The following is a 22,690-nucleotide window of genomic DNA, read 5'->3' on the forward strand; positions in this document are numbered from 1 at the left end:
TCTGCATCTATTGAGATGATCATATGGTTTTTATCCTTCAATTTGTTAATATGGTGTATCACATTGATTGATTTGTATATATTGAAGAATCCTTGCATCCCTGGGATAAATCCCACTTGATCATGGTGTATGATCCTTTTAATGTGTTGTTAGATTCTGTTTGCTAGTGTTTTGTTGAGTATTTTTGCATCTATATTCATCAGTGTTTTTGGTCTGTAATTTTCTTTTTTGTAATATCTCTGTCTGGTTTTGGTATCAGGGTGATGGTGGCCTCAGAATGACTTTGGAAGTGTTCTTTCGTCTATAATTTTTCGGAAGAGTTTGAGGAGGATAAGTGTTAGCTCTTCTCTTAATGTTTGATAGAATTCACCTGTGAAGCCATGTGGTCCTGGACTTTTGTTTGTTGGAAGATTTTTAATCACAGTTTCAATTTCATTACTAGTGATTAGTCTGTTCATATTTTCTATTTCCTCCTGGTTCAGTCTTGGAAGATGATACCTTGCTAAGAATTTGTCCATTTCTTCCAGGTTGTCCATTTTATTGGCATAGAGTTGCTTGTAGTAGTCTCTTATGATGCTCTGTTTTCTGTGGTGTCCACTGTAACTTCTCCTTTTCATTTCTAATTTTATTGATTTGAGTCCTCTCTCTCTTTTTCTTGATGAGTCTAACTAAACGTTTATCCATTTTGTATATCTTCTCAAAAAAACAGCTTTTAGTTTTATTGATCTTCGCTATTGTTTACTTTATTTCTATTTCATTTATTTCTGCTCTGATCTTAATGATTTCTTTCCATCTACTAACTTTGGGTTTTGTTTGTTCTTCTTTCTCTAGTTCCTTTAGGTATAAGGTTAGGTTGTTTATTTGAGACTTTTCTTGTTTCTTGAGGTAGGATTATATTGCTATAAACTTTCCTTTTAGAACTCCTTTTGCTGTATCCCATAGGTTTTGATGGTCGTGTTTTCTTTGTTATTTGTGTCTAGGTATTTTTTGATTTCCTCTTTGATTTCTTCAGTGATCTCTTGGTTATTCAGTAATGTATTGTTTAGCCTCAATGTGTTTGTGTTTTTTACTTTTTTTCCCTGTAATTCTAATTTCATAGCGTTGTGGTCACAAAAGATGCTTGATATGATTTCAGTTTTCTTAAATTTACTGAGGCTTGATTTGTGACCCAGGATGTAATCTATCCTGGAGAATGTTCCGTGTGCAGTTGAGAAGAAAGTGTAATCTGTTTCTGGATGGAATGTCATATAGATGTCAATTAAATCTATCTGCTCTATTATGTCATTTAAAGCTTGTGTCCCTAATTAATTTTCTGTCTGGATGATCTGTCCACTGGTGTAAGTGAGGTGTTGAAGTCCCCCACTTCTATTGTGTTACTGTCAATTTCCTTTTTTATAGCTGTTAGCAGTGGCCTTATATATTGAGGTGCTCCTATGTTGGGTGCATATATATTTATAATTGTTATATCTTCTTCTTGACTTGATCCTCTGATCATTATGTAGTGTCCTTCCTTGTCTCTTGTAACATTCTTTATTTTAAAGTCTATTTTATCTGAGATGAGTATTGCTACTCCAGCTTTCTTTTGATTTCCATTAGCATGGAATATCTTTTTCCATCCCCTAACTTTCAGTCTGTATGTGTCCCTAGGTCTGAAGTCGGTCTTTTGTAGACAGCATATATATGGGTCTTGTTTTCGTATCCATTCAGCAAGCCTGTGTCTTTTGGTTGGAGCATTTAATCCATTCATGTTTAAGGTAATTTTCAATATGTATGTTCCTATTACCATTTTCTTAACTGTTATGGGTTTGTTTTTGTACGGTGTTTTCTTCTCTTGTGTTTCCCACTTAGAGAATTTCCTTTAGCATTTGTTATAGAGCTGGTTTGGTGTGGCTGAATTCTCTTAAGCCTTTGCTTCTCTGTAAAGCTTTTGATTTCTCCATCAAATCTGAAAGAGATCCTTGCCAGGTAGAGTAATCTTGGTTGTAGGTTCTTCCCTTTCATCACTTTAAATATATTGTGTCACTCCCTTCTGGCTTGTAGAGTTTCTGCTGAGTTCCCTTGTATGTTATTTGTCATTTTTCCATTGTTGCTTTCAGTAATTTTTCTTTGTCTTTAATTTTTGTCAGTTTGATTACTGTGTGTCTCAGCGTGTTTCTGTTTGGGTTTATATTGCCTGGGATTCTCTGTGCTTCCTGGGCTTGGGTGACTGTTTCCTTTCCCATGTTAGGGAAGTTTTCAACTATAATCTGTTCAAATATTTTCTCAGGTCCTTTCTCTCTCTCTTCTCCTTCTGGGACCCCTATAATGCGAATGTTGTTGCATTTAATGTTGCCCAGAGGTCTCTTAGGCTGTCTTCATTTCTTTTCATTCTTTTTTCTTTATTCTGTTCCGTGGTAGTGAATTCCACCAATCTGTCTTCTAGGTCACTTATCCATTCTTCTGCCTCAGTTATTCTGCTATTGATTCCTTCTAGTATACATTTCATTTCAGTTATTGTATTGTTCATCTCTGTTTGTTTGTCTTTTAGTTCTTTTAAGTGCTTGTTCTTTAATTCTTCTAGGTCTTTGTTAAACATTTCTTGCATCTTCTGGATCTTTGCCTCCATTCTTTTTCTGAGGTCCTGGATCATCTTCACTATCATTATTCTGAATTCTTTTGCAGGAAGGTTGCCTATCTCCACTTCATTTAGTTGTTTTTCTGGGGTTTTATCTTGTTCCTTCATCTGGTACATAGTCCTCTGCCTTTTCATTTTGTCTGTCTTTTGGTGAATGTGGTTTTCCTTCCACAGGCTGCAGAATTGTAGTTCTTCTTGCTTCTGCTGTCTGCTCTCTGGTGTATGAGGCTATCTATCAAATTTTTTTAATGAAAACAGGTTTTGACCTTTATAACAGTATATACATAAGCACACATATGTCTAAAACATTTCCACGTAAGATAGTATAAATATATAGTTATTAAAGTTCCTTCATAAAATAAAATGAGAATTATTTTTGTTGACAACTTTAAAAATTTTACAAGTTTGAATATTTGAAATGACTCACAAGACTCCACAGAGCATACTCCCATAAGGCTTCTATTTACAGGCAAAGTATGTTGTGCAGTAAGAAAAAGAGCATAGGGAAGCATAGGAGGACATCCAGACACAAGTACTCTATGGTCTTTCTGCATACAAAGACATTCTTTGTCTCCTGGTTGAACCACCAAGATGTGTACAATGAATCTTGGCTTCAGGAAAGCTTAGAGAAGGTTTTTTGCCCCTCTGTTCACATAGTCCAGCCTGGCTGTCTAACCAGTTATACCAGGTGAAAGCCATCAGTAAGCAGATCCTGTGTGAGCATTACCAGAGAAGATTCAGACTCTAAGCAGCACACCATAAATCTCACTTTTCATTTTTTGGCCCAGAGTCAAGGCCAGATATTCAGGCATCCCCCAAGCTTTCTCAATCCAGCTGTAAATTTATGCAATACCACACCATTCCTGACAACTCAAAATCTAAAAAGAAGCAAGATTATGATGATAGCTTACATTTGTGAAAACTATGATAAAGTTTATAAAGTAATGTAATATGCATTAGCTTATTTGAACTTTATGATAATTCTGTGAGCTGTACAGGAAAATTGTTTTTATCTCCAGTTTATGGCTGCAATTCTGAGCCTTAGAGAAGTTAAGTGATTGGCTCAGTTCACATGGCCTTCTGTGGTGGTAGAGCCAGGTGTAGGAGGATACAGCTTTTATTCTAGAATATGTTTCAGTATTTCATGCTAGAAGTAGATATAAGGAACTATTTATTTCTTTTCTATCTTGTGGAACAATGTAGGAATAAATAAGTATATATAAAACTACTGCTTATTTTCCCCCAAAACATAGTTCTTTGTGTGTTTTAGGGAATGTAATATAATAACTTAAGTGCTTTCAGAATATTTTTCTTTTTAGTAACTTATAAAAAACAAGTCTTAAGACCAGTGCCTGAATTTCTTATTTCTTATGTAGGAGAGAGATTCTGTTTCAAATGAAAGATTCTGTTTCAAACAAGATATATTTTGAAGAATTGTTCACAAAATTATTATTTTAGGATTTCCGCACATGAATAAAAAATTGGATATGTAAGATCTAAGTAAAGTGTGAAGACATAGTTATACCCATGACTCTTCTGTCTCTCTCTTTTCCTCTTGTGCTTTCTTTCATTCACTTATGATGTATTTACTTGTCTACTATATGCCAGGTACTGTGCTATCCCTGAGGATTTAAAATTTAATAAAATGTGATCCTTGCCTTTAATGATCTTACATTCCATATTATTTTTCATAAACTCACAGTTCCATGAGAGGAGTATCTGTTAAAAATGTATAAAGTATTATGAATCATGGGGGCTGGTATTATAAGGTCTTTTGCCTAAGAGAAGTTAGAGAAGACTTCAAATGAGATTTTTGAGGTTAGTCTTTAAGATTGTTGAGGAATTTATCAGAAAAAGCAGAAGAAGGCTGGTCAAGTCAAACATGTGAAAAAAATAGGCAAGGCTGTGTTTCAGAAACAGGGAGTTAGTAGTCTGTTATACCAGGAATATAAATTACATGAGGGGAATTAGCAAGAGATGAGACTCTTTGAAGCCAGATGATGACTAACTATATGCCACACTGAGGAGTGTTGATTATATTCCCAAAGAAGTGGGAATCCAGAAATCATTAATAAACAAGAATTTTATCATCAGTGGGCTTCCCTGGTGGCACAGTGGTTAAGAATCCACCTTCCAATGCAGGGGACACAGGTTTGAGCCCTTGTCCAAGAAGATCCCACATGCTATGGAGCAACTAAGCCCATGAGCTACAGCTGCTCAGCCTGCACTCTAGAGCCCGTGAGCCACAACTACGGAGCCCGCGCGCCTAGAGCCCATGCTCCGCAACAAGAGAAGCCACCGCAATGAGAAGCCCGTGCACTGCAATGAAGAGTAGCCTCCATTCACTGCAACTAGAGAAAGCCCGCGTGTAGCAGTGAAGTCCCATCGCAGCCAAAAAATAAATAAATTTTTTTTAAAAACAGAATTTTTTTATCATCAGATAACTTTTTTTTTTTTTTTTTTTTTTGCAGATAGGATGCATTATAGAGGATGAATTAAAGAGGATACCAGCAGTAAAGAGATCAGTTTGGAATCTATTGGAATAATCCTGGGAAATAATGATGAGGCCAGTGGTTGGGCCATGGAAGTGGAAATGGATTACACAACTGAGGGACAATTTAGAAGTAGAATCGTTAGGCAGATTAGATAGAAATCAGAAAACCATCTACTATAGAGTTTTTGTTTGGGCAGATTATCTTCTCCACTTCCCTGTTGTTTGAGATGAGACCACTGAGACAGTCTTGTGGTCAAGTGAATTGCATTAAGCTATATCACTGGTTAGTGACAGAACTGGGTTCCTGACGCTAGGATTCTCCCATATTGCACCTCAGTCCCACTGTGGCTCTAACAATTTTTTTCTTTAATCATGCTCTGATCTTACATTTGTTTACACTTAACAGTGCGCTTTAATGTACATTATCTATTTTGAGGTTTTCAGCAACCCCATGACATAAGTAGAATAAGCATTATTATCCTCTTTCTCAAGGGAAGAAAGCCAAGTCAGAGTGGGTGCTATGCTTATTCAGAAGTTGCTCAGTTTTGTCATTACTATATAAAATCTTACTCCTTAAGTTTTTCTTTTTAGGATATATGGAATTTTATAACTGGTAGATTTGTTGATTGATTCATGTAGTAGATGCACTCCTGAAATTGTCTCTAAGCTTAGATTTTACATGCATTCGTGTAAGGTGGTTTTGGAGTTGTTTTTGTTTTTGTTTTGTCATTTGGTGAATCATTTTGCAAGTAGAAAAAATGTATGTCTAATAAACTCAGATTTTTATAAATTGGATTCATTTAAAGCAAAGCATATTCTTAAGTGCTTAATCTTATGAAATATTATTGGTATCACTTTTTCTGGTAGACAGTATATCATAGAGGATTTGGTTTAAATACCAATTTCATTCTTGTTTGTGAATCCTTGGGCAAGTTGGCAAACCTGTCACCCTCACTCTCTTGACTTCAGTTTGATATAATAATAGTACTTATTTACAGGTATTGTGTTAAGTGAAACGATGTCTACAAAGCATTTAGGACAGTTCCTGGAACCTAATAACTACCTGATACATTTTAGCTATTAGATTTTTATTTCCTGTTGTTTTTATGCTAACCAATTATGGAATTATAAATATTGTTAGAGTCAAAAGTAGTGAAGTAACATTTGCTGTGAGTTTTGCATCAAATAATTTCTTTAGGTTCAACAGCACTAATATGATTTATATTTATAATACATACATAAAATATAATTAGGAAACAAGTATGGGCAGTTCCTACACTAAAGTACCTTCCTTCCTAAAACTGTATGTTTTTTTCCCCATAATCCACATGTTCTGTATTTACACGTAGTATTTAATTGGTATAATATTAAAACTCTTTTTTTCTGTTTCAGAAAGTCTTATTTTTTATTCTAAAATCTTTTTCTATGGGGAGTCAAGAAGATATTGAAACTTATTTGATAGTATTAGAACATTCAAAAACTTGTCCTTTGCAGCTTCAGTCTCAGAAGAAAGTAAATATTAGACCATCTTGTGGGAAATGTTTCAGTTCATTATGTTAAGTGATTATATAATACTTCTGGTGTTTAAGGAATGATCAAGGTGTTGAAACTTAGGTTCATTTTCATAGAAAGGCCAATCAGCGATATTTCACTAACTCTGTTCAGGAAATTATAGACATAACTATATTCTGCTTAATGCACTGACATTCTTGTTAGGTAATTTATCAAGATGATAAAGTTCTTCATGAAATCTATTGAATTATTTGAGTATAAAGCATAATTTATCCAAATAAAGTATTAATGATTCCTACTTTGTACTCATCCCTGCAGCTATATTTTTTCTTCTTCACACTCTTCGACATAAAGGGATCTTTCAGTATTTATCCCTTACATTCATTTTTAGGTGTATCGTGGTTGGTACTGATTTTACTAAATTTAGATTTCTAATTTAAAAAATTTGTATGGTCTATGAAAACAGTGTTTGTTGATTTACTTTGTACTTTAGGCAAGCCAAGTTAGATCTGAGAGTTGCAGCAGCAAAAGTGGAAGAGTTAACTAAAGTGACGGAAGATCTTCAAGGACAGATGCAAAAGAAGGTATCTTCCTTTTTCTAAGACAACTGGATGCAGATGTCTGTAGCTTTGTTTTCTATGTATTTTATTGTTGATCTGTTTTGGATTAGGTGTTAAAGAGGATTGCTGGAAAATTAATCATTTTATTGTCCTCAAAATATGAAATATGAAATTAGGAAGCTAAATTGTAACATTGAAAATAACTTTATTTCTATTCACTATACCCTAAGTCAATAAACATCACAATATCATAATCATCCCTAAACACATCATTACTGAAATGCATGTTAATGTAAGATCAAGTTTTAGTTAGTTGGTTATATGTAGATGGAAAAGGAGTATTTAGTACTACGTTTTGTTTAATACTACATTTTGTGTTATTGGCATAAAAGACTGGTTCTTTTTACATGTAATGGGGAAGTTTCAAGAAGGTGTCAAGGAAAGGTCAGGCTTTAGATTTAGATGGATCTAATTATTAAAGCTGGAAATTACAGGGGAATCTGTAAGAGCAACAAAGCCACAAAGAGGATGAGCCCTACCTCTGCCCAAATCTTGACGGATCCTCAAATTATGCAGGCACAGTGAGTTCCCTGGGAGCCTAGTTAGAAGAGCAACAGTGAAAGAAATAAGAACTCATCACAGATGCCAGCTGCTGTACACTGTAGGGGACACACTTCAGAGTTTGAGTCTAGGTAAGATAATTGCCTAACTGAACAAAAAAAGCTAATAAGCTTCGAAAAAACAGAATCCAGAGAAACTGTGATTCGTTATCTTTATTATCCAGTTTTCAATCAAAACTTACTAGACACTAAAGTATGATTGGTGGGGGAGGGGGAGGAAGAAGAAGTTGATAGAAACTCATTTTCATTGAGTTTGGATTTAGCTGTTGGATTTAGCGGGCAAAGAAAGGCTTCAAATATGCTATTATAAACATGTTCATGGAATTAAAGAAAATCTATTTTTAAATTAGAGTAAAATAAGATTTTAGTGAAGGAATGGATAGAGAATGTTTAATTGAGAACTAGAAAATAATTTTAAAAATAGAAATTCTAGAGTTTAAAAGTACAGCAACCCAAATAAAAATTTCATTAGATGGGCTCAAAAATTAATTGGAATGAGCAGAAGAAATAATCAGTGAACTTTAAAACAGATCAATAGAAATTTTCCTGTTCAAAGAATAGAGTTTAAAAGATGAAAGAAAAATGAACAGGACCTCAGAGATCTGTGGGACAATATGAAGCAAGCCAATCGACGTGTAATTGGAATTGCAGAAGTAGGGGGCAGAAAAGATGTTTAAAGAAATAATGACTGAAAACTTCCAAAATTTGGTGGAAAACATTAGCAAATCCAAGAAACTCAGTGAACCCTTAGTACAATAAACACAAAGAAAATCACTTTAAACACATCATGACAACACTGACAGCCAATTATAAAGAGAAAACTTGAAAGCAGCAACAGAAAAACGATATGAACAGGGAACAGAGATAAGAATAAAGGCTGACCTCTCATCAAAAAATTGTGGAAGCAGAAAACACTGAAGCAATATATTTGAAGTGCTGACGGAAAAAAATGCTCATTAAGAATTCTGTGTCCAGGGACTTCCCTGGTGGTGCAGTGGTCAAGAACCCGCCTGCCAGTGGAGGGGACACGGGTTCAATCTTTGGTCCAGGAAGATCCCACATGCTGCAGAGCAACTCAGCCCGTGTGCCACAACTACTGAGCCTGTGCTCTAGAGCCCGTGAGCCACAACTACTGAGCCCACGCCCTGGAGCCCGCGCGCCACAACTACTGAGCCCACACGCCACCACTGCTGAAGCCTGCGTGCTCCAGGGCCTGAGGGCCACAACCACTGAGCCCATGCTCTGCAACTGCTGAAACCCACGTGCCTAGAGCCTGTGCTTCACAACAAGAGAAGCCACCACAATGAGAAGCCCGTGCACTGCAACAAAGAGTAGCCCCTGCTCACTGCAACTGGAGAAGGCCTGCGTGCAGCAACGAAGATCCAACGCAGCCAAAGATAGATAGATAGATAGATAGATAGATAGATAGATAGATAGATAGATAGATAAATAATCGTATGTCCAGTGGAACTGTACTTCAAAAATGAAGGCAAAATAAAGGCATTTTCAGGTAAAGAAAAACTGGGAAATTTTGTCACTTAGTAGAGCTGTCCTTCAAACACTGTTGAAGGAAATTCTTTAGACTGAAAGGAAATGACACCAGGTGACAACTCAGATATAGGAAGAAATTAAGAGCAACAGGAGTTGTAAATATGAAATAATACATGTACATAATTTATATTTTCTTTTCTCTTGTCAATACCTTAAAAGACTTGACTGGATTTATAAAGTATGCACATACACTATATGACAACAAAGGCACTAAAACCTAGGATGTTTCATGGTAATAAATCCACTGTAGCAAGGTTTTTTTGAGATGATACAAATAAAACCTATTAATTTATTTTAAAGCGTCACTATTTAAAGTAGAAATATCCTATGATTATAACAGAATGCGGTATAACCTAGCTAAGAGAACATATTCTGAGGGCAAATTATCTGCAACAAATCCCTGCATTGTTTTTTTAGACTTGCTCTATAGAAATAGTTGGAATATTGATAGAAATCCATATGCAGTGACTGTTTTGATTATTGTTTTACTAATACAGAATTGATAGTGAGGTTCTCCTCCCCCTTTTTTAGTATATTTATGGTTTGTTTCCAAAGTGATATTGCTTTAAACTTACATATGAAATTCTAGCAATATAATAACTTTACAGAGTGAACTGTTTTCTTTATGCTGTTTAATGATGTATTGAATTTTTACAAACTTAAAGTAAGCATCCAGTTTCTTTATTTTCTAGGAGGAGGATATGGTGTCTGCCCAAGGAAGAGAGGAAGCATCAGATAGGCGCTTACAGCAATTACAATCTAGTATAAAACAATCAGAAACAAGGTAAACTGCTAAATACATCTAGCTTTGTCTATAAGCTTCAAAAGTTATTCCACATTAGAGTTTGTTTATGATTTATGATATCGTCTAGAATATATATTTTATAAATGCTAAACAAACTATAATCATAGGTTTAAAATCTGGTTTGCTGGACATTGTTTATTAAAAAATCATATTCAAAAGATTGAACATGTGTTTTGAACATATATTGAAATATCATTTTTGTCTTTGCCTTTTCTCAAAAACAGTAATAGTCAAGTTTAGTTAATCCCAAAATCAGAAATGTTCTTTTCATCTTAAAGCAGAAAAAAAAAATAGCGAAGTTAGGTAAAAATTATATAGAAAAATCATTTCTTACTGAGAAATACTTGAGAAATCATTATAGATGTTTTTCCTGGAGTCTTATGGAACAAAAATTTTCAGTTACCTTTGAAGGTCTGAGCTACTTTTTAAATATATTCTGTAACTTTGTCTTTAATTGCTGTCTTAATGCAGATGTTCATTCTAGAATCTTTTGTTGTTGTTTTCTAGTCCTTGTTTGATATTCCCTTAAGGAACTTGAAAATTGTCATTTGTAATCTATTAAAGATACAGTGACTACAGCACATAAAATCATATTATGGTTTATAGCTGAAAAATCTACTCTGTATGATTGGAATCTGTTACACTCAGAAATAGTCTACTGATCTGAGGACATCAAAAATTGAGATCTCAGTTCTAGTCACAGATCCATGGCTAATACTGTTCGTTCAGAAAAAAATTAGTGTCTTTGAGCTTCTGTTTCTTGTTCTCAAAAATGCTAATAAAACTAATTTCTTTGCTCATAGTGGGTTCAGAACTAATTGATTTTAACTGCTAACTTGAGATTCTGATGGAAGATGTTCTAATTTTTAAGTGCTAGGGTTTTTGGGGTTTTGTTTTGCATTTTTCTAAACTTTTCAACAGTTGAATGATATTTGACTGCTTTCTTGAACTTTTTTGTTAACCTTAGAGAAAAGTCTGTGGTTGTAGGTTTTTCATTTGTTATTTTAGTAGCATTATGTGCTATGAAAATAAATGCTAGAGACTTGAAGTAGTGAAATCTGAATATGTAAATTTCAGTTCCTTTGATTCTGATAGTATTTCATAAGGAATCAAGTTGTTCATAGATGCTTTAAGTTGTCTTTTTAGTACTGAAGACTCTGAGATTTTTGTTGTTTTTTCTTCTGCTTTTAATATAAAGTTATAACCTAACTGAAAGCTTCCTAAAAAGAGATTACTGCATACGTAAGAAAATCTAAGGATATTTTTTAAAGTTCAGTATTCAGCTAGCTGCCTTTGAGAAGAAAATTTTTACGTTGGCTGTCTTTTGGAGCTATTAAATTAATGTTGTTTCTATTATGATTAAAAAAAAGTTATATTTTAAAGTTAAAAAAACTCTTGTATTTTTATATAAGAGAAAGCAGAACTATTAGTGTAGTTGATATGTGTCTATAAGCAATGTTCAGCCAGTGTTTTAAGTGTGAATATATCCTGTTTAATGGAACTACCAGCTATGGAAAAACTATGTTTTTAATGGTCATCTTTGTTGCATAAACTCAAAGACACTTTGGCCTCCGTAAATACTTACTATTTGAGTTATTAAAATTATATTTATTATTTATAAAATTATTATTTGTGATCCTTTCAAATGCTACAAACACCTAGGAAGCATAAATCATTTTCTCCCATCTTCCAAAAAAAGGCCTCTGCCTCCCTGCTTTTTAGATGATTCACGGGTACTGGGAATTATCTCCAGGGAACGCCAGTTCTCTGGGAAAGACTGCTGATTTGTATATTCTCTGTTGAATAAGGTCGGAGTGAAATGAATAGAATTGCTTTAAACTACCTCTTCATATTTTTGTAATTTGGTGTTTCTTTCAAAGTAAGAATATGCCAATAAGACTAAGAATTCGAACCATTGTTCTTTCCTTGTGATTTGTTGTCTCCACCTCCCCCGCTCCCATTTTAAGGGATACCATTCTCCCTCAGCTTCCTGAGTACACATGGAAGGTACATTTTTTTAGACATTGTTTAGAAATATCTTTATTCTACCTTTAAAGGTGATAGTTTGGGTGAGTAATGAATCCTAGGTTGGAAATCCTAGGTTTTAAATCATTTTTCCTTAAAATGTTGACATTTTCCTCATATTATCTAGCTTCCAGCTGCAGAAAAAAAAATTCCTGTGTCATTCGAAATTCCTGCTTTGTGTGTTTGACCTGTTACCCCACCCCCGTGGACCCCGTCCCAGAGACTTGCGGGATCATCCACCCACGACCTCCACAGTTAATATTCTACAATTGCAGATGTGCACATTTAGTAAGAATTCGTCTTCACTCATTTTACTGGGGACATTTCAATATAGAAATTCATGTTCTTCACTTCTGGCAATATTTTCGGGATTTTCTGTTGAATAATTTTTTTCTCTGTTTTTTCATTTTTTCTTTTAACATAATATTAGCTGGATATTGGATCTAATGGATTGATTCCCTAATTTTCCTGTTTTTTCTCTCCCATTTTCCATTTCTTCATTTATTTTCTCCTTTCTTGGGGGTTCCTTTAAATTTTCTTCTAACTAACCATTTGTTGAATATTTTATTTTAGCTATCATAAATTTTTTAAAGAGCCATTTCTTATCCTCCGAATGTTTCTTTTTCTATAGTATCTTAGTATAAATATTATATCATCTCTTAGTAAAATATATTAAAATATTTTTAAGGTTTTATTCTGCCATCTGCATTGTCTCTGATTTCTCTAACATTCCTTTGTTCTTTGTGCCTGTCTTCCTTCCAAAGGCTTGATGATCCTTTCTATCCATTGATATTTAAAAATAAGACACCAAAGTGCCTGTTTCACCAGCACATATACTAAAAACTGGAATATACAAAGAAAATTAGCATGACCCACACTCAAATCCATGAAACGTTCCATGTTTTTAAAAATCAAATTCACAGATACAGAGAACAGATTGATGGTTGCCAGAGGCAGGGAGTGGGGAGGGGTGGGTGAAATAGATGAAGGTGGTCAAAAGGTGCACACTTCCAGTTAAAAAAGAAATGAATCACGGGGATGTAATATACAGCATGGTGACTATAGTTAATAATACAGTATTATATATTTGAAAGTTGCTAAGAGAATAGATCTTAAAAGTTCTCATCACAAGAAAAAATATTGTAATTGTATATATGTGGTGATATCAACTTGACTTATTGTGGTGATTATTTCAAAATATATGCAAATACTGAATTATTATGTTTACACCTGAAACTAATAAACAGTTTTCCCTCAGTATCCACTGGGTTTTGGATCCAAGACCCCTGTGGATACCAAAATCCATGGATGTTCGAGTCCCTTATATAAAATGATACAGTGTTTGTATATAACCTATGCACATCCTCCTGTATACTTTTTTTTTTTTTTTGGCGGTACGCGGGCCTCTCACTGTTGTGGCCTCTCCCATTGTGGAGCACAGGCTCCGGACACGCAGACTCAGCGGCCATGGCTCACGGGCCCAGCCACTCCACGACATGTGGGATCTTCCCAGACCGGGGCACGAACCTGTGTCCCCTGCATCGGCAGGCGGACTCTCAACCACTGCGCCTCCAGGGAAGCCCCTCCTCCTGTATACTTTAAATCATGTCTAGATTACTTACTAATACAATATAAATGCTATGTAAATAGTTGCCGGTGCACAGCAAATTAAAGTTTTACTTTTCAGAAATTTTTTTTTAATATTTTCATTCTAGTTGATTGAATCCTGTAATGTGGAAACCACAGATATGGGGATTGACTGTAATGTTGTATGTCAATTATATCTCAATTTTTTTAAAAAGTAAGATACCAAAAAGTAGATAGGTAGGTAGGTATGTATAGCTGGGCTTATAGTCTGGCAGACTAACTATATTATGTTTAGGCAGTGAGCTGGCTTTTTCCTTGGGCAGTCCCCAGATATCAGAATCTGAGGGTGCTCTTTCTTGAGCCAATTTCTCCAGAGTAGGATCCATCAGTCTTTTGACGTGGGCTGGGAATGGAAGTGCACAAGCCTGAGTGTATTCCAAAACCTGAAGAAAGAGTCTGGCAGGTGATAATGTTCAATACGCAAACTTTCCTTCAGTACCCTGGGTTTTGTTATGTTTTCTCACCACCAACTTAACTTGAAATGACAGCGCCTTGCTAGATAGTTATAGATAGATACATAGATCTGAATCGTAATTTAGGTGGAAGTTTCTTTTTTTTTCCCTCATTGGGGTATAGTTGCTTTACAATGTTGTGTTAGTTTCTGCTATACGAATTAGCTATATGTATACATATATTCCCTCTCTCTTGGACCTCCCTCCCACCCCATCCCCAATCCCACCCATCTAGGTCACCACAGAGCACCAAGCTGAGCTCCCTGCACCATACAGCAGGTTCCCACTAGTTATCTGTTTTACACATAGTAGTGTATATATGTCAATCCCAATCTCCCAGTTCATCCATCCCCCCCCTTCCCCCCACCATATCCACACGTCCATTCTCTACATCTGCGTCTCTATTCCTGCCCTGCAAATAGGTTCATCTGTACCATTTTCTAGATTCCACATGTAGGAGTTAATATACGATATTTGTGTTTTCTCTTTCTTACTTAATTCACTCTGTATGACAGACTCTAGGTCCATCCACATCTCTCCAAATGACCCAGTTTTGTTCCTTTTTATGACTAATATTCCATTGTATATATATGTACCACATCTTCTTTATCCATTCATCCATCGATGGACATTTAGGTTGTTTCCATGACCTGGCTTTTGTAAATAGTGTTGCAGTGAACATTGGGGTGCATGTGCCTTTTTGAATTATGGTTTTCTCAGGGTATATGCCCAGTAGTGGGACTGCTGGGTCATATGGTAGTTCTAGTTTTGGTTTTTTAAGGAACCTCCATACTGTTTTCCACAGTGGTTGTATTAATTTACATTCCCACCAACAGTGCAAGAGGGTTCCTTCCCTTTTCTCCACTCCCTCTCCAGCCTGTATTGTATATAGATTTTTTGATGATGGCCATTCTGACTGGTGTGAGGTGATACCTCATTGTAGTTTTGATCTGCATTTCTCTAATAATTAGTGATGTTGAGCATTTTTTCATGTGCCTCTTGGCTACCTGTATGTCTTCTTTGGAGAAATGTCTGTTTAGGTCTTCTGCCCATTTTTTGATTGGGTTGTTTGTTTTTTTGATATTGAGCTGCATGAGTTATTTGTATGTTTTGGAGATTAATCCCTTGTCAGCTGCTTCATTTGCAAATATTGTCTCCCATTCTGAGGGTTGTCTTTTCATCTCGTTTATGCTTTTCTTTGCTGTGCAAACGCTTTTAAGTTTCATTAGGTCCCATTTGTTTATTTTTGTTTTTATTTTCATTACTCTAGGAGGTAGGTGAAAAAAGATCTTGCTGTGATTTATGTCAAAGAATGTTCTTCCCTGTTTTCCTGTGAGCGTTTTATAGTGTCTGGTCTTACATTTAGGTCTTTATTTCATTTTGAGTTTATTTTTGTGTGTGGTGTTAGGGAGTGTTCCAGTTTTATTCTTTTACATGTGACTGTCCAGTTTCCCAGCACCGCTTATTGAAGAGGCTGTCTTTTCTCCATTGTATATTCTTGCCTCCTTTGTCATAGATTGGGCGACCATAGGTGCGTGGGTTTATCTCTGGGCTTTCTATCCTGTTCCATTGATCTATATTTCTGTTTTTGTGCCAGTACCATACTGTTTTGAGTACTGTAGCTTTGTATAGCTTTGTGTAGCTTCAGGCTTCAGTATAGCCTAAAGTCAGGGAGCCTGATTCCTCCAGCTCTGTTTTTCTTTCTCAAGTTTGCTTTGGCTATTTGGGGTCTTTTGTGTTTCCATACAAATTGTAAAATTTTTTGTTCTAGTTCAGTGAAAAATGCTATTGGTAATTTGATAGGGATTGCATTGAATCTGTAGATTGCTTTGGGTGGTATAGTCATTTTCACACTGTTGATTCTTCCAATCCAAGAACATGGTATATCTCTCCATCTGTTTATGTCACCTTTGCTTTCTTTCATCAGTATCCTATAGTTTTCTGAGTAAATGTCTTTTACCTCCTTAGATAGGTTTATTCCTAGGTATTTTATTTTTTTTTGTTGTTGCAATGGTAAATGGGACTGTTTCCTTAATTTCTCTTTCAGATTTTTATTCATTAGTGTATAGGAATGCAAGAGATTTCTGTGCATTAATTTTGTCTCCTGCAACTTCACCAAATTCATCTATTAGCTCTAGTTGTTTTCTGGTGGCATCTTTAGGATTTTCTATCTATAGTATCATGTCATCTGCAAACAGTGACATTTTTAATTCTTCTTTTCCAATTTGGATTCCTTTTATTTCTTTTCCTTCTCTGATTGCCGTGGCTAGGAGTTCCAAGACTGCATTGAATAATAGTGGTGAGAGTTGACATCCTTAGGTGGAAGTTTCTATTTGGCAGTATAGCATATTTGTTAAGTACACTGACTCTGGACCCAAACTGACTGAGTTCAAACTCCAGTTTCACCAGTAACTAGATCAATAACCTTGGGCACATTGCTTACCCTTTTTGTTCTTCCGTTTCTCTATCTATAAAATAAATATAATGATTTAACCTACCTCATAATTTATATGATATAATCTCATATCCTACCTCATAGGCTAATGCTATAACCTATTTCATAGCATCATTGAAGATATTGAAGATTATGTTTTCTTTAACATATGTAAAGTACCTAGCACAAAGAATGTTCTTACAGGTGTTTGTTATTATCATTGTTGTTACTATTATTATAGAGCGGGAATTTGGCCCAATTTTAGTAAGTTGAAAGAAAGGATTCATATAAGATTTGGCTGTAGAGGATATAGAAGTGCTTTATGAGAATAATAACAGGTGTAATATGTCTTTTATGTTATAAAATTATGGAAACCTTTAAATTATGAAGCTGATGATCTGAATCTACTTTCCTATAACTCCACCCCTAACACCACCGTGACTTTTCAGAGCCACATGGTTGCTGTGGCTGATGGACTGTTAAATACATGTAAATCCTTTAGTTGCAAGGCTTTTTCTGACATGTGTGGGTGTGAAGCCTGGAGGTGAGTGTCAGAGTGCCTTGACTGAAGATTGGAATTCACAGAGTCCTAAACAAAGCTTGCCCTGTTGAGACACATGGACTCTTGGGAGATGAAGATGGCATAAACCCTTCATGAGTCCACCTCCTCTGCCTGGCCCCCAAGAGGCCATGGTGAAGTGAATGGGTGAACTGTGCTAGTAAAGTGCCAGATGTCCTGTACCTCTGTGGGAGAGGTAGAGATTGCTTCATCTTCTACCACAGTGCTTTAACCAAAGTAACATGGAGTGAAGCATGTCATGTATGTAAATCATTACAGTATGAGAGGACTGTATTCCATTAAAAAGCAGAGACCTGCAGATTTTGATTAAAGCCTAGTAATGTGTTATTTTAGAAAATACCTTAAAGAGTAAATGAACTAGAACAAAGGTATCAAGAAAGGAAAGATGAAGATTTGTTTTCAATTTAAAATAAAGGTGTTAGTGGAGAATATTAACAACTGTAAACAAAAGGAAAACAGGAATGACAATATTAATATTACATAAGGTAGAGTTTAATGGGAAAAACAGAAAATAGAATAAAGAGGGACCTTATATAATGAAAAAATAAATCACCATTTTGAAAGAGGTACAACATTAATAAACCTAAATATGGCAAATAATAGGACAGCTAAATGTGTGATGGAAAAGCTGGGAAATGCAAGGGTGACAATGAAAATACAGTTACGTTCATTATGGCTTCTCATGCCACCACTTAGAAAAGAAATGCCTGAAAAAAACCAAAGAAACATATGTAATGCAAGGGAAGAACTGTCTTACCAGAACATATCAGAACATATTGTAAAGCCACTATAATCAAGTTAATATGACTTGGGCCTAGACTAGACAAATAGATCAGTGAATCATGACAATTGATAAGTAAATCATGATATTTTCACATTTTAGATATAAGGGTTTATTTCAATTCATCAGTTACTAATGCTACTCATACAACTGGCTATCAATCTGGAAGAAAGTTAAATTGGACTCCTGTCTTATAGCACATTCAGAAGTAAATTCCAGATTGATTAAAGATTTACAGGTAAAAATATTAAAGTCATAACATTTTTTTGAGGAAATCTAGGAGCTTACATTAACCATCTATGGATAAACGAGATCATCTTTATAAAAACTGAAATCCCGGATGTTGAAAAAAATAGTCAAATTTAGCTGTATTCAAGTGAGCATTTTTAGTGTAATAAAGATTTCCTAAATAGAGTCAATAGGCCACAACAAAAAAGTAAATTTGGGAAAAGATATTTGCAGCATACAGAACAGACTGAGGGTTAAATATCTTAATATTCAAAAAGTTCTTATAAAGGGACAAGCAAAATTAATAAGCCATCAGGAAAAAGTAGGCAAAGGATATGAGGAGGAAATTGAAAGACAATTCACATAGCTAGCAAACTTTTAAAATATGCCTGAACTCTCCAGTAATTAGGGAGATACAAATTAACAGTAAATACAAATTAACAGTGAGGAGAAGTTGCATCCGTCAGACTAGGAAAGGAAAGAGCTTCTGGATGTATTTCTTGAAGGGATTTTTACAAGGTGTTATTGAATCAAAAAAGCAAGTGCAGAAAAGGGTATATACTATGATCTTAATTTTTATAACACGAAAAATTGTGTTTAAAAACCTGTGGATTGATGTGTATATACTGTGTATGTATATTTATGTGTATATGTGTGTGTATATAAGAATCATATGATTTTGTGAACATGGAGAAAAATATTCAAAGATATACATTAGTAAGTTAACATGGGTTACCTGGGTAGAGAGTAGTAAAGGGGAACCAAGTAAAAAACTAAAAGACAAAAAGACCATATAAATAGAAAGAACAGCTTATTCTTTAAGCGTTTGCTTTATAACACTGTCATGTAACTGTATAAGACAGTATGAGTTAACATAAGTAGGAAAGTGTAGAAAATGTAACATAATCAGAGTCATAATATCTAGGCTCAGTCTAAGCCCCACTGCTCATTATTCATATGACCTTAATTAAATGTTTAAAATGTTTAAGCTCTCTGGGTCTGTTTGTTATTCTTTTAAATGGAAATAATGAAACCTACTTTACAGAACTTTTGTGTGAATCAAATGAGAAGATACATGTGAAAGTAACTGTAATAATGCCTGTCCTGTAATAGATACTCTGTAAATCTCCTGTCTCCCTCCTTTTTAGAAATATTTAACTTTCTCAACGTTACTATTAATTTTTAGGTTATGTGTGACAATCCAAGAAGCTACCCAATTAAGAGCAGAAAAAATACATTTGGAAAAACAGACCAGAGACTTACAAGCAAAGTGCTATGAATTAGAAAATGAGAAATATGAAGCTATTGTAAGAGCCAGAAATAGCATGCAACTCCTGGAAGAAGCTAACCTTCAAAAAAATCGGGTAAGAAAACTAGTAACCATGTTTATAAATAATAATAAATAGATAATAAATAAAATAATGAAATACTGAACATTCCCCCATATGACCTGATAGTAAGGGACTCAGTAACTACAGAATTAATGCATAAAAATGAAATTGCTCACCATTAATAGGCATACTATTGATACATTCTTGATGTTAAGACTTAACATCATAAAATATGATAAGATGTCAACCGTCTCCTAAAACTTTCATTAAATGTTTTTTATGTCGCCAGTCCTTGTGTAACTAATCTTCATCCCCTGTAGTCTTATACTTTAAAAAAAAAATCTGTTAAAGTACTTACCGCAGTATGTATACTCTGTATTTTAGTCACTTGAATCAGGTGAATCTTATTAATCTTCATTTCGCCTTCATTACTTACACAATTACTCTAATAGAGCAGAAGCTTAATTGACAGGAATTAAATTAACTATAAAGATTTATTAACCCGAGCCTTCATGTCACTGCTCCTTTTTTTTTAACCCTCTAATAATTGTGATTACTATGCTACCACATATCACATCTTTTACCACTTTCATTTAATGGTATTTAGTTTATAGAAGTCACAAAATAGGTTTGCTTTTTTTTTTTACATCTTTATTGGAGTATAATTGCTTTACAATGGTGTGTTACTTTCTGCTTTATAACAAAGTGCATCAGTTATACATATACATATGTTCCCATATCCCTTCCCTCTTGCGTCTCCCACCCTCCCTATCCCACTCCTCTAGGTGGTCACAAAGCACCGAGCTGATATCCCTGTGCTATGCGGCTGCTTCCCACTACCTGTCAATTTTACGTTTGGTAGTGTATGTATGTCCGTGCCACTCTCTCACTTTGTCACAGCTTACCCTTCCCCCTCCATATCCTCAAGTCCATTCTCTAGTAGGTCTGTGTCTTTATTCCTGTCTTACCCCTAGGTTCTTCAGGACATTTTTTTTTCTTAAGTTCCATGTATATGTGTTAGCATACAGTATTTGTCTTTCTCTTTCTGACTTACATCACTCTGTATGACAGACTCTAGGTCAATCCACCTCATTACAAATAGCTCAATTTCGTTTCTTTTTATGGCTCAGTAATATTCCATTGTATATATGTGCCACATCTTCTTTATCCATTCATCTGATGATGGACACTTAGGTTGTTTCCATCTCCTGGCTATTGTAAATAGAGCTGCAATGAACATTTTGGTACATGACTCTTTTTGAATTATGGTTTTCTCAGGGTATATGCCCAGTAGGGGGATTGCTGGGTCGTATGGTAGTTCTATTTGCAGTTTTTTAAGGAACCTCCATACTGTTCTCCATAGTGGCTGTACCAATTCACATTCCCACCAGCAGCGCAAGAGGGTTCCCTTTTCTCCACACCCTCTCCAGCATTTATTGTTTGTAGATTTTTTGATGATGGCCATTCTGACTGGTGTGAGGTGACACCTCCTTGTAGTTTTGATTTGCATTTCTCTAATGATTAGTGATGTTTTTAATGTTGCTGGCTCCCTTACGAAGCAATCATTAAATTATTATTTCATTTAATCAATATTTATTGAATTCATAGTGTATGCATAGTACTCCACTGGGACATATGGGGATTACAAAGGAAATACTTTGTTTTATTTATGTTTTCTTTCTTATATGATAGATGGTTTTCCAAGAGAACTATTAAAAACAAAACAAGCTATAAGTTGCATGGTAAGAAGCTACTAAGAAATAAAAAAGAAACAATTATCCAAATCTAAGCTGTGGGGAATGCTAAGGTGCTTTTTATACCTTTCAGATACTATTCCCTTCTGTGATCTTTTAGAATGGATGAAAGGAACAGAATACATAATATGCTTGGGAATTCCTCTAAACGCCTAAGTTAACTAGAAAAATTAAGAACAGGGCAGAATTGTGTCTCTCTCTTCTCCGAAGCCTATGAGCATTCTTAACATCAGGTCATAAAAATGAATATTTTCTGTGGAGCACAATGGACAGAGAAGGTAGTAGTAATAATACTCATCCCTGTCCCTTAAATCTTTTCATCCAAGTCTCAAATCCACAAATTGGGCTTGAACCGTAAATTGCCTGTTTATGGCTACAGTATTAAGTTCCCTCTTGACTTACTGCTTAATTACCAGAGGGTTCCCACCTTCAGTTGCTTGTTCCAAGAAGTTCTCTTAACCAATCATACAAACAGGTATGAAGCACAACCTTACCATAGTTTCTTATGAAACTTCCCTTTTCCCCATTGTCCCATTCTCCATGACAAGATTGTTATATCAAAACAGCTATTACTTCTCCCTAGCTTACCTATTTAAGTAGGAGGAAGTTTATTAAACAACAAAAACAGAGATAGGAATGTGTATGGTATCTTTGCAAGACAGTGGGATCAGAACACAGAGCTGCTTACTCTGTAATGATATTTATAAAAAAAAAGAAAAAAAAGATTCATTCAAACCTAAAATTGGAGGAGTTCCAGGCTCAGGAAGATATTTGAACTAGACATGTAAACTTGGGACTTTTCAGCATATAAATGGCATTTAAAACTGCGAGATTGGATTAGACCACCAAGGGGTGGATGTGGATAGAGAAAAGGACCAAGGACTAAGACTTGGGTAGTTCAATAATAGGTTCAGGAGAAGCGGAAGAAACAGCATTGCAGACTCAAAAGGAATAATCAGTGAGTTAAGAGGAAAACCAATACTAGGGTGTGCTAAAAGCCAAGTATAGAAAGTAAAACAAAGAAAAGAAAGTCATCCATTATCTCAAGTGCTGTTTGACAGATCAATAAGATAATTATGCAAAATTGACTCTCATGGGTTGGCAGTATAGAGATCATGGACAGTGAAAGCCTGATTAGAGTGAACATAACAAAGTTTTGGAAATGTGCAAGTGCAGACTTTAGAGGAGTTTTGCTCCACAGGGAAGCAAAGAAATGGGATGTGACTGACAACAGAACTAGGCTTATAAGAGTATTTTTTAGGTGAGATGAAAATGATTGGTTGGTTAGAAATTTCATGGAGA

General features: G+C 35.1%; 1 protein-coding gene across 4 annotated transcripts in view; it reads left to right on the forward strand.

The window, feature by feature from the left end:
* SCLT1 (sodium channel and clathrin linker 1) overlaps positions 1–22,690 on the forward strand; it is a 268,727-nt gene that overhangs the window by 122,176 nt on the left and 123,861 nt on the right. For all 4 annotated transcript variants that reach the window (XM_067735090.1, XM_067735088.1, XM_067735087.1 and 1 more), the window contains exons 10-12: positions 7,114–7,204; positions 10,044–10,135; positions 19,490–19,667. In XM_067735090.1, coding sequence (XP_067591191.1) covers positions 7,114–7,204; positions 10,044–10,135; positions 19,490–19,667 — 361 coding nt within the window. The remainder of the gene's footprint in view (positions 1–7,113; positions 7,205–10,043; positions 10,136–19,489; positions 19,668–22,690) is intronic.

The sequence above is a fragment of the Pseudorca crassidens genome, chromosome 4, assembly GCF_039906515.1.
Source record: "Pseudorca crassidens isolate mPseCra1 chromosome 4, mPseCra1.hap1, whole genome shotgun sequence".
Lineage (NCBI taxonomy): Eukaryota > Metazoa > Chordata > Mammalia > Artiodactyla > Delphinidae > Pseudorca > Pseudorca crassidens.